We start from the raw sequence: 12,865 nt of genomic DNA, 5'->3' as shown, positions 1-12,865 counted from the left end.
AGGCAGACCTATTTTTCAAGAAATAAACAAGAAGCTTTGCCATCCTGGCGTAAACAAGTTTTATCACTGGATCAAAACAAAAAACTTTGGGAATAAGTACGTCCTATTTTTTGGAATAAGTACGTTAAGTAAGTAAGTATCTTGTAGATGAGTATGTGCAGAGCTGAAACCAAGGTTTTGCAACTACAAGGGGAATTTGATAATGGTAAAATCTCCATTTGAAAGATTAAACGTAGATTGAAAAAGACCTCTTCCAAGTGTCAACCAAAACATATTCATTATCACTATTTTTTATGGGTATTCACGCTATCCATTTCCTTGGCGAGACATCATCATCATCTGCATCATCAAAAGACACAGTGAGCTGTTCAGGTTTTTTGAATATACCTTCTTGTCTCAATTCAGACCGTGGATCAGCACTGATGTCACAAGAAGAACTGAAATCATTTCTTGAAACACATGGCATAGCTTCAAGTCATTCATCAGCGTACTATACCACAGGCAATGATCAGCTTGAAAAGTGTAATGGTGTTGATTTGGTAACTATACAACTTGCACTGTGGATCCAAGATTTGCCAACCAAATACTTGAAATCTGTTCTGTCAGAAGCCCTTCACTCCATTAGATCTCATCTGTCTTCCCCTATAAATACCATTCCACATGAGTTGATTAGGACCACCCAAGGATTAATTCCATAAGAACAAATGAAACAATAAGACAATCGGACTTGACATTTAAGGAAAACAACTGTCTTTAGAAATTACGTTAGAGTAACTGTGTCTTATTTTTCTTCATCCATTTGTACGCAATAATCCAGAATAAATTATTTAACACAGATTTAACGAGTTTTACAAAATCAATCTGGTCAGAAATAGTATATTTATATTTTATATTAGTTTTTTATGTATTAGTATATGAGATCACTATTAATTAAGGTACTTCATTTTTTCCAGTCTAAACATGAAGGATGTTATTATTTTTCTCTTATGTATTATTCTCAACTAATATAGTTTCAATAACTTTAAATAAGAGGATCCAAGTTTCAGGTAGGTACTTACGTAGAATACTTGAATTGTGAATATCACAAAATACCTGAAATAAGAAAAGCAAAAATCATTAAAAAGAACAGTTGAGGACTACTTTAAATACATGACTTAATACCTAATTGTACATAAAATTTGGGGACTTGCCCAGAATTTCATATTGGGGGTAATAACCATATATATTAGTTGGTATACTACAATTTCTACATAATTGGTATTGTATATTATTATTATGCATTATTATTATTATTAATCGGTATTGTTGCTTATTCGGTAGAGTTTGCTTATACTAAGAAAGATTACACAGGCTCAAATGTAATTTACAGTTAAAAATTAAAATATATCATGGACTCTAAACGTAATTCTACATTGTTTAACTAAAAGTTTAATGGGAGGAGTTATCACATATATTCCCCTACGTACGTTCTTGACTATAACACCTACCTTTTACTAAACTCTTCAAGAACCGCGAAAAAATTGTGATTTTTTCAGAACCTTTTCTAATTACGAGACATTGAGGATAAACAAATAATACTGTACCAAAATTTGGCGTTTTACATTTACAAAATAATTTATAACTTGGCATTCAAACTGGGCTGTGGGAGGGAGGTATACCAAACAACCAGGGACTAAAACGTTGGAATTGTACAACCTAGCAATTATCATCGTAAAATTAAAGTTTAAAGAGCACTGCATTTCAGCTTTAATAAGGACAAAATGTTGACTATCCCAAGTCTACATTTTGAAAAACTTTTTGCATTGTATGTCTGAATTTCTCCTAAAGACGTCTACGAGTATCTTTGCTGAAAACCATGCAAAATTTAAAAGTTCTCTCATATTTGTTCCATGTAGAATGTTAAATGTGTTATAAAGATGTGTACATGGTTCTAGCAAAATAGTAAGCAAGAAAAATATAATTCCAGATTATTTCTTAACAGTATTTATTTACAGTTAACCCGAAGGTGCTGATAAAATCACCACTGATTGAAATTACCAGTAATTCAAAAAATAATTACCGTGCTGGTTATATAAGTAAATGCTGTAGTAAAGAAAATTGTATTTCAAGTATCCAATATGCAATAAGTGTATTCGACACATTGTCAATTGGGTTTCAACAGGCTGTTTCATTACAACCTTAACATAAATATTGACATATACAATTTTAAACCAAAATATAAATAGGGCCAACATTTGCTGCACTTGCCTATAACGTAATAGACGTTACTAATTTCTGCATTATTGACTTTCAGTCCGCAGAACATCACAAGAATGAAATAAGCTATAGAATTGAAATTTTGCATGCAGCCTCAGCGAAGTCAGTTATGCGACATGTAGTGTGGCGAACTTCTATCCTGTAAATAGAATATGATAACGAGTTATATGATAGTGCCCTGAGAAGGGGTATAGCGAAAAAGGATTAAGCCTTGAGCTGAAGGTCGGTCTAAACTTCATTTCAGCATAGGCAAGAATGCCTACCTTACAGGGGATGTTCTTCATCTGACCAGGATGCCCTCAAGGTTATGCCCATTACCTTCAAACAGCGGGGGGAGGGGAGGTCCGGGAGACCAGCAGTCCTCCTGGCATAATTACAAGACTTAGTAATCTCTGGCACTTTTATGGCGGTAATTAGGTCAAGGCAGCTTGCTAGACAATGAGATGAACAATATCCCACCAAGATGTCATTTACTCTATGGATGTTCAGGAACCACTAACCTCAAATGTCGAGATATTTGGGTGCATCAATGGGTCTAGTCTACTCCATTGTAAGGCTATATGAGTAGGTGGAGTCCCTTAGTGTTAAAAAAGTTGCTAATCTGGAGATGAGAAAGTGCACTCCAGAAACAGGCGCAAAGGTCCTTATAGGACTAACTGTAATGTGAGGTTTCTCACCTTCTCTAAAGAAGGTTTTTCTTTAAAGAAAAGTAAAGATGCCATTAAGATAATCCCACTACAGAATTTAAACTTTGTAAAACCTATTACACAACACATGGTCTGGCGTACTGTTACCTTTTTAAGAGCAGATATGAAATAATTATGTGCGCTGAAATATCACTACAGTAACATTTACAACTAGTATAAGAAGTAGCCACTGGAGTTTAATGGGCTATCAAATTGTATAAACCTTCATTCATTTTACGAAAATTTCCATTCCTACAATGATTTGGGGAAACTATACGTTAGATCTGTATCGATCTCATGATAGGGCTTTAAAGAGCAGCTGATATATCAAATATTTGTACTTAGTAAAGCTAACTTGTAGACGTGTCACTATGTCACACATTTAAGTAGTTATTCAAATTTTCAAACTTACATTGAATTAAATTTTGAATAAATATTGTATTTATTTAATACATAAGACCAGAAAGAATAACAAAAGCATGTGATCATAATTAACAATTTGTGGAGAAACTACAATCAAATTCTCCCCACAAGATCTCGTCAGGATGAAACAAGTTGTGAACTTGAATAGAATTATTATTAACCGTGCTGAAATTCAATTTAAAATCTGATGAACCTTATATACCGCTATTAAATGATGCAGTAAGTTAAAAGATTTTAAGTTAGATTCATAATAAATAAATTAATACCTGTAGATTTATTCAAACCGGTATTTTACTATATATTTTCTTCTGTGTTTGACTTTATTCACAGCCCGTTATAGTCACTTCTGGCTGTCAATTCTGCTATTGCCTTTGCATTTTTTTACAAAATCATGAAACATCTTACAAATTTGTGTTTTATATATTTTAAAAGGTTAACGCCACACTGATGTGTCCCAAAGCTTGACTGCCACGAGTATCAATTTTAATACTCACATTTTTAGTTCCACAGGCCATGAGTATCATATGTGCTAAACATACTCACAGGGCTAAACGTATGTATTTGAATGTAAAAAGTGTCATTTATTGGCAATTTTAGTATTTTATTACATATATTTATTTATTTATTATATGTACCTACTATATCTTAACCTTAGCTACTTATTATTTTTTGTTGGCAATCCTGACTTTGTTTACACGTTTTTGCTATCATTGCATTTAGTTTGTTCATGCTTGAGGTTACAATCATAGTAATTAAAAGTGTCATTAATGTTTTGATGTTTATTGATTAACCATGGCTATTAATAAACTTGATGATGAATATATTTTAAACATTTAAATTAAAGTTTAAGGACTAATAATGGTTCTGTAGGCTATGACAGTGTTAACATACTTGGGTTTTAAAAACAACACAGATTAAGACCCAGACTTTGTGAAGTTAATGAGATTGAATCAAACGAAAATGAAAATCACATACTAATTCAAAGAATACATTGTCACTGTGTATAAAATATAACATTCCATTAGAAGTCTCACACACCAATAAACATATTCTCAACAAATAATGGCAAAAAGGAGCAAGTGTTCTAAATGTTATAAGAACATTTCAATTAAAAAAGAAGAAGGAAGCCCATAGATCGGCTAAACAAGTTTTTATAAAGTAGGTATGCAGTGTTTCATGTATACTTTTGTAAAGACTGTTTCTTCTTCGTCCACAGATAAAAGTATAAAGGATAAAGCTAAAGACTGTTGATTAAGTTTTATATCAATAAATTATGGTTCCTTTTTAAGAAACTGGTTCTTTGATTTATTTGGCCAATAAAAATAAGATTTAACATATAAAATTATGGTTTTTTTTAAGAAACTGATTCTTTGATTTATTTGGCCAATAAAAATAAGAATTTAACATACAAAATTTGTAGTTTTCTTAACCTTCAATTTTTTTATCTACTAAGATTTACAAGCTGAGGCCAAATTTAAAAACGTTTACCATCAAAATGAGTGTAGGTAACACTTATTTATAAGAAAACAATATTTATAGGTAAAATTACTCTTTTGAAGAAAAAAAAGGTGTGACCTATAACGGAGTAGAACCTGAAAATTTCCTTGGCAGTGAGGCCTTGGGCGCTGAGTATCACATATGATTACATATGCAGTAAACTTGTTAAATAATGAATTCAATTATTATGTTTAATTCCGCACTAATTTATTTGGTATATTTTTTAATTTAAGTTTAATATTCTGATTTTTTATCAACAGTAATTTACATATAGAAGTCAATATTTATGCAAAAATGTAAATTGTTTAAACCCCTTAAGTTACGTATTATATGAATTTTTCTACAAACAAGTCCATTTTCATAAAAATTCAAATATTTCCCATTGTTTGTTCAGGTCTAGTAACGTTGCAATAATGGCTTATGGTCGCAACAACAAAACGCATATACCGAATGCGCAAATGTTGAAAAGTTGTTATATTGTGATTAGTGGTATGTTAACATGTTCCGAACAAGTTTTCATAAGCAGTGTCCCTAATAAACTTTTAATGACGACATATTTTATTATATCACTGTTTTTGTCACCTCGTTTTAAATAATATACAATATCCAGAATCCTTTTACGTACTAAATACAACATTTAAAATGATCTTCCTGAGTCAAAAAGATAACCCTTGTTCCAACAATAGATTGCAAATGTTAGCTTCAAACATCTTAACATTTAGTACAGTTCTTTGCTTGCCTAAATATACATTTCAACTGCTATTCTCAACATTTAGGTATGTTTTTATAATTATGTATGGTATTTTTAGTGCACAGCTTACGAAAGTCCGCCTTGCTGCTATAAGAGGAGATAAAGAGCGGGAACTTTTAGATATCGTCTAGCGAAGTGGTAACACTGACTGTCAGTCGCAATTCCAATTCTCCTGTTTGCCGCTAGAGTGCCACACTCACTGCCACACTGCCACTGCCAGTGCCACTAGTGCCACCACAAGTGACGAAGTTGTAAAGTTTAATGCGTTTGAGGTTATGTTTTTGTCATAGTTTCCTAACCTAATCCATGTAGTGATAGAAATCTTTTTTCAGCTTGTATAATGCCAAATGACAAGAAATCTCATAAGTCCTTAGATTTGACTTCTTCTCAATTTGATGCTTATAAAGCCTTATACTCAAGGAATGTTCAGTTACCCTGTCCAAATGCACCCATTTTGGATAACCTAACAAAATTTGTGGAGACTGATGAGGGAATTATTTTAAAAACATTTAGTAAATTGAAAGTAAGTATCTATTAATTGTAATTTGTTATATTTATAGCTTTTCTGTGTTGCTAGCGTTCGTAATTTACATATAGATAGAATAAAATTATTGAAACCTGTTTTAGTGATGTAATAAGCTTATTCATGTAAAGTAGGATACCTCTATTGTGAATACAGTTCATCAGTATAGTATTGGGCTAAAGACTAGTTGACTAGTGCCCAAAGTAGTCAACTAGTTGGTTGATTTGAGTCGTAGTTGAACCACTAGTTGTTAGTAATATGTTACATTGCTTTTGTCAGGGTACTGTAGCGGTTTGCTAGAGCTTATACCATAAACATAGTCAACTAGTAAATTTTGACACTAAAGTAAAGAGTAAACTTGTACATTTGCTAGTAATGATACCCTTATACCAGATATCACAAAATTAACTTATACCTAAATTATCAACTAGTTTAATTCAGTATAAATTTAGTCGTTAGTTTTTCTACCTACCAAAGATTATTACCCTCACAATTAAAAGTATAAATTAGGTATTTTAAAGAAAGTGCGTAAGTTTTGTAACATGGTACTTGTATTTGAAAATATTAAATTACAAAATTCCTTTGTGCTCACTTTACTGTAGCCTACATCATTGGTTTGATTTATATTATTTTTATTTTGTATTGGAATATAAAACAATATTTTATTAAAGTTTTTTGGTACAAGTCAACTTCTTCTATCATTTGCTACTTGTTCGGCTAATTGAAAAAGTCGTTAAGAAGGAACTTACGTGGCTAGCAAGCAAGTTTACTTTTTTGCAAGTAATAAGTATCTGAAAATACATATTTTAACAGTAAGGGAGAGGGTTTTTAATCTATCAACTAAAGGTAGTTCTAAATATTATTGAACTATAAGAGCAAATACGACTGACGACTAGAATTATCAGTAAATCTTAAGATCAGCGACTCCCGCTCCGATCGCTGTAATTTTTGCATACTTTAACACAGGTTAACGTAATTTCACCGAAAAAAATAATCCCGATTATCGCCGTAGCCGTTTACTCCCCCCCCCAAAAAAAAATTTTGGAAAAAATAAAATTTAAAAAAAACCTGACTGACATTGCATGTATTTGTTTTTTTTGGTCTTATTAATTCGTAGGGCAGTAGTCCAGGTAATAGTTCTAGTATAAACTCGTCTTATCTTATCAGTGATAAACGCGCGCCGCTTACCTGAATGAAACCTGCGTTAGTTCTGTCTGAGTTTTGTGTGTGTAAGCAGTCATGGCGTGATCTGGGCTTGGACTTTGCAAGCTCGAGTTAATTTTTTTTCTAAAAGAGCAAGCATCGCGTGATCTGAATTTTGAATAGGCAAGCTAGGGTCTTTTTAGCGTGTGACAAGAACCATCGCACGCCATGTCAATAACTTCACTAATTATTCCTTGTCCATGTGGGTTTGTTTGTTTACGTCTGGTGGTCAATCGAAGCCGCCCTACAGGTCACGTGACCCGCCCGGCCAATCGGAAACTTTCCTGTTTGTCACGTGACTACTGTCAACTCATCAAAATGACCATGGTCGGCCATTGTTTTTAGTTTGATAGTCGAAAATCTTGTTATTTATGTGTTTTGTATTACCAACATTTTACTGCCGAAAAACTGGTTTTTATATGTTAGCAATAATCGGGACTATTTTTTTTCGGTGAAATTACGTTAACCTGTGTTAGTATGCAAAAAATTACGGCGATTGGAGCGGTAGTTGCTGATCTTAAGATTTACCAAATTATCATTGGCAACAGTAGACTTCTTTTCATGTCAAGACAAGAAAAACTAGGCTTGTCGAATAGTTTTAGTGACTAGTATAGTCGGTCTTTGAATGTAATCGACTAATCACTTGTTGGTTGTAAAAAGTAGTCAATAGTCCCATCACTACATCAGTATAAGACTATCATTGAATGTGGAAGAAGCCTTATTGTGTCAATAGTCACTGCCCTTACTACCCTCTTGGAGTTGAGTCATAGTGATTGTGATAACCACATCATACTACGACTAAAGGTTTCCTCTTAGAGGGGAGGAGGATAAGATCTACCTTGTATTTTTATTATTGAGCATAGGAACTTCCATGAACAGTTTCAGCAAAATTTAAATTCTAGTTTACATTAGCCACGTTAGCTACAATGATCTCAAACCACTTTTTATCAATTCCTTTAAATAGTATATTTTCATTCCCAGAAAGTATTTTTAGGCGGTCATAATCCATAATTGCACAATAGCTGATGATATGTTTTAAATTTAGGTTATATTTCAAATAGTCCTGAGAGGAATTGGGGTTTCTGTGTCAGGGAGATAACAAGCTAAGTAGGGGTAGTCATTGGTAAAAGTATAATCGGGATACCAACATTCAGGTGAAAAAAGAACAAGAAATTTGAGAGGTCAGAATAGGGCTACCAGCAGCATATGAGGATAATTTAAGAATTATTCAGTTTTTTCCTTTTTTACCTTGATTTTTGCAACAGGCTCCTCTATACAGCCATTATTTTTTTAAAGTGAATAAAGAGGAAAAAATAAAATTAATAATTATTTAATTCCAACTTGCTTAACTCTTGACTAACATGTGCAAGCAATGAGTTTTACAAAAATTGTTAAATAAAAAAATTTTTTAATTGATTTTTAGAGGTGCTGAGTCAGCTGTTTCTTTATACAGTAACAGAAATCATAATATTAAGTGTTTTGATTATTGATTTTTTCACCATCACTTTGAATCAGCTGATGAGTTGGAATATTTACTGCATCTGCAAGTTCTACAGCTTTCATCTGACAGAATAACTCTTGAAGGTAAGTTATGAGTTATTTAAAATTCAGTATTTTAAAATTGTCCTTATTATTGTTCCGTCCATTACAATAAAAGAGAGTCTAACTAAATTTTTATGTCTTAATATATATTTCTCATCATTACCACTTTGGAAAAGTAAGGTTAAAGCTTTCCTGTGTTTACTTTGATTTTTTATGAAATTCATAATTGACATTTTAGTAACTTTTCAGTGTAACGGACGGGACAAATAGAAACTAGCCACAAAAATGTGTTTTTTTTACAGGGTTAAATGGCAGAAAATTAGTTTTGTGTTTATTACTAAAACCCTTTCAAGTAAAGCATAGTAGTCCTAGGCCTATATTCATGACATTAAATGAATTATTACAGAAAAATAAATTACTAACAAACTTTATCATCATATGTATTGTTAAAGCTTGTAGATATTGCAAAATTACATAACAAGTAATAAAAATCGGTTTTTAGGTTATGCCAATTGGTAACTAGTCTATTTTTAATTGAGAACCAACCAGATGATTTAACTTCAAATGTTTATTTCAGTTTTTAGACAAACATTTAATTGAGATAGTTCTTTACTTTCCAGGTCATGGCACCGATTTACAAAAATCGAATGGAAAAGTGCCGTGCACAGAAAAAGGCTAACCCGGATACTTGGAAAGATCACTTGAAAAAAGATATGGAGAGGAAGAATGCACAAAGAGACATTATGAAGCAGGAAAGACGTTCAAATCCAAAGATGATGGAAGAATATAGAGAAAGAGAAAGACTTCGTAAAAGAGCAGCACGAGAAAGAAAGAGAAAATCTGACACAATGCCAATCAGTAAGAACCCTAGCCCTCTTGGTTCATATAAATGCACTAATAGTCCTTCTAAAAAGTTGGCGGTTATCAATGATTTTATTAATGATGTTCAAAAATCTGGGTTGGTAAATTTGGTTAAGTTTGAGCACAAGAAATCTCCTGCTAAATGCTATATCAGTGAAGAAACAAAACAAAGTGTTCTTTCCTTCTATGAAAGAGATAAAATTTCCCGTCAAGCTCCTGGAAAAGGGGATAAAAAGTTTGCTAAAAACCCAGAAACAGGCAAACGAAGTTAATCACGATAAGTGAAGCATATGAAATGTTTAAGATGGAAACCGAGGGCTATAACATTTCAAGAAGTAAATTCTTTCACCTTCGCCCAGAAAACATATTACCTGTATCAAATATGCCACATAATGTTTGCGTATGCAAATACCACGCAAATTTTTGTTGGATTGTTGCTGCTCTTGCCAAAACTTTTGAAAGTTCGGACTTCCCAAAAGATTACAAGGCTTTACTTGAAGAGATGTGTTGCAACACTTCTAATGAGTGTTGTATGATCAATGAATGTTCTAAATGTAAAATGGACATACATGAAATTGTACGTACAGAATTTGATTTAAACATAACTATTAAATGGAAGGAGTGGTAGGAGGTTGACAAACATCTCACTGTACATGAAGTTGTGTCATCTGTTGAAGATGCTTTGGAAAAAGCCAACAAAGATGCAAATACCACGCAAATTTTTGTTGGATTGTTGCTGCTCTTGCCAAAACTTTTGAAAGTTCGGACTTCCCAAAAGATTACAAGGCTTTACTTGAAGAGATGTGTTGCAACACTTCTAATGAGTGTTGTATGATCAATGAATGTTCTAAATGTAAAATGGACATACATGAAATTGTACGTACAGAATTTGATTTAAACATAACTATTAATAATGGAAGGAGTGGTAGGAGGTTGACAAACATCTCACTGTACATGAAGTTGTGTCATCTGTTGAAGATGCTTTGGAAAAAGCCAACAAGCAATTTCCTACGTTCAAAACTCACTCATTTGTAAAAAATGTCCAGTTTGATCATTTTGAAAATCTAAAACATAATGCTACAGATGAAAAAATTGTAGTTCAATTTGATTATGTTGAAAATTATTCAATCATCCAACAGGATGAAGTTCAAAGCTCCCACTGGCAGCACAAACAAGTCTCAATCTTCACCTGTGTTATTTGGAGAAAAGACAAAAAGGTTGATTCCTATGCTGTTGTAAGTGACGATCTATCGCACTCAAAATTTTCAGTGTGGACTTCTCTGAAAACTATTTTTTGTCATTACGACTGTACCAATGTAAAGCACGCTGACTTTTTCAGTGACAATTCTGCGGCTCAATTTAAGAACCGCTACATCATTTCTAATTTGTGCTATCTTAATGATGATTTGAACATGGAAGTTACATGGAACAATTTTGCAGCTAGCCGCGGTAAAGGTGTAGTATATGGTGTTGGTGATATTGTCAAAGGAAAGGTTTGGGTGGCTGTAAAGAGCAGACAGGTGATTGTTAACTCAGCTAAAGACTTTTATGATTGTGCCGTTCAGGAGTGTGATAAAATTAATTTGCTATATGTTCCAAGTGAAGCAGTTGAAGAAAACAAAGCCTTACTTGACTCAAGATTCAGAAGGTCCCTAAAAATCACTGGGAGCCAGTCATACCATGTTTTGAGAGAGCAAGTGCTACACATGTTTATGCTAAGCGAACAGCTCTTTCAAAGAAAATGATGATCAAAGCTTTAAAATCTTGTGCCAATAAGAGGCTAAGATACCATGAAGTTTACACTTCTTCAGAGGATGAAACAACTCATGCTGAAGATGAACCCTGGCCGGAACCACTGGAAGACAGCATGTCAGGTGATCAATCACTTGACCTGAACTCCAACCCTGTTAATGAATCAGACAAAGTGGAAGAAGGAGACTGGGTGGTTGTCATTTATGATCAAGACTGGTATCCAGGTAATTTCAATTGACTCGTTTTACATAAGCTTTTTTTAAACATCTAACTGATATCTACGTTTTACGTCAAAGAATAGTTTGCTTAAATATTTGAATATTAATGCCTAGCTTACAGTACATTGAAATTTTCAGGTATTGTTGATAGAAGAGATGAAAACTTTCTGTCAGTCAACTTTATGAGCAAAACTGGAATAAAATTCTTCTGGCCGAGCCCCCCAGACATTCTGACGGTGGAGGCAGACAGCATTTTGTGCAAAGTGGACTCACCGCTATTCCCATCTCCCAACGTCATTTCAGCATGGCCAAAAATACATTGAAACATATCCAGTCCCTGTATAGTAAAGTTAATTGAATGTTTTATAAACATGCAAAGAATTGTGTATAAAAATAGTAATAAGTTATGTATAAGCACATGTATATGAAGATTTTTTTTTATGCTTATAAAAAGTTATTCTTTTTTAAAAGCATTTAGAGTCTCATTCAATTACCTTTCAGTTACCCATTGTAGGTACAGCCATTCAAAACCCTGAAATAATAATAATTAAGGCCACTTTAGCATACTGAAATGAACCCGTCCCGTCCGTTACAAATAGATGTCCCTTCCGTTACAGGGTGAAAAAGTAAGTTTAAAACAAATACAAATTTGTACAAATAAGTTGTGATATGGAATTGATAGTTTAATTTGTATAATAAATGAATTTATTATTTTAAGGAGTATTTAGCCATGACTTGAACTGACGTTTTGAATTATATGAATACAATTGAAACCTTACTTCCAAACAGCTTCCCGTCCGTTACATTTAGTAAAATATTTGTAACTCATAAAAAAGTACCTACAAAAAATATGACTTTGTATCTCACAATTCTGGCACTTCATTCTGTTTATACTAACATCACAATATTACAGTTTTATCCATTTATTTGGATAATACAGCCTTCTGATTAGTGATATACCAGTTAGAATGTCCCGTCCGTTACAAAAGAAAGGCTGTATAGTAAAGATTGATTTATGTTTTTGCCTGTGTGCTCTCGGCCTCATTTAACAATATGCGTCGTATTTGCACATCTTGTTGAAATATTCGTTCTATTTCGTTATTGGTCAGATTTTATTGCATTTTACATTTCAAATAAAGACAATATTCTTTGT

General features: G+C 32.9%; 3 protein-coding genes across 6 annotated transcripts in view; 2 read left to right on the top strand and 1 right to left on the bottom strand.

Moving 5' to 3' along the window:
- The window catches only part of LOC124360581, a 497,152-nt gene that overhangs the window by 324,792 nt on the left and 159,495 nt on the right, over positions 1-12,865 (bottom strand). The gene's annotated exons all lie outside the window — the stretch shown is intronic.
- LOC124360579 (U7 snRNA-associated Sm-like protein LSm11) overlaps positions 5,813-12,865 on the top strand; it is a 55,410-nt gene continuing 48,357 nt past the window's right edge. Inside the window, exon 1 of the mRNA XM_046814310.1 lies at positions 5,813-6,136. Within this exon, the coding sequence (XP_046670266.1) occupies positions 5,954-6,136 (183 nt within the window). The 5' untranslated portion in view covers positions 5,813-5,953. The remainder of the gene's footprint in view (positions 6,137-12,865) is intronic.
- On the top strand, positions 10,475-12,845 carry LOC124360580. The gene is made up of 2 exons (XM_046814311.1): positions 10,475-11,718; positions 11,851-12,845. The coding sequence occupies exons 1-2, from the start codon at positions 11,484-11,486 to the stop codon at positions 12,033-12,035; spliced, it is 420 nt and encodes a 139-aa protein (XP_046670267.1). The 5' UTR covers positions 10,475-11,483; the 3' UTR covers positions 12,036-12,845.

The sequence above is a fragment of the Homalodisca vitripennis genome, chromosome 4 (genome assembly GCF_021130785.1).
Source record: "Homalodisca vitripennis isolate AUS2020 chromosome 4, UT_GWSS_2.1, whole genome shotgun sequence".
NCBI classification, from domain to species: domain Eukaryota; kingdom Metazoa; phylum Arthropoda; class Insecta; order Hemiptera; family Cicadellidae; genus Homalodisca; species Homalodisca vitripennis.
The sequence above is the reverse complement of the archived record's forward strand: the minus strand, read 5'-3'. Positions and strand labels throughout refer to the sequence as shown.

Excerpts from the sequence above, each read along its gene's own strand:
- LOC124360580 (XM_046814311.1), top strand. The coding sequence starts at position 11,484 with ATGATGATCAAAGCTTTAAAATCTTGTGCCAATAAGAGGCTAAGATAC. Across the intron at positions 11,719-11,850 it reads TGATCAAGACTGGTATCCAG|GTATTGTTGATAGAAGAGAT; the intron begins GTAATTTCAATT and ends TGAAATTTTCAG.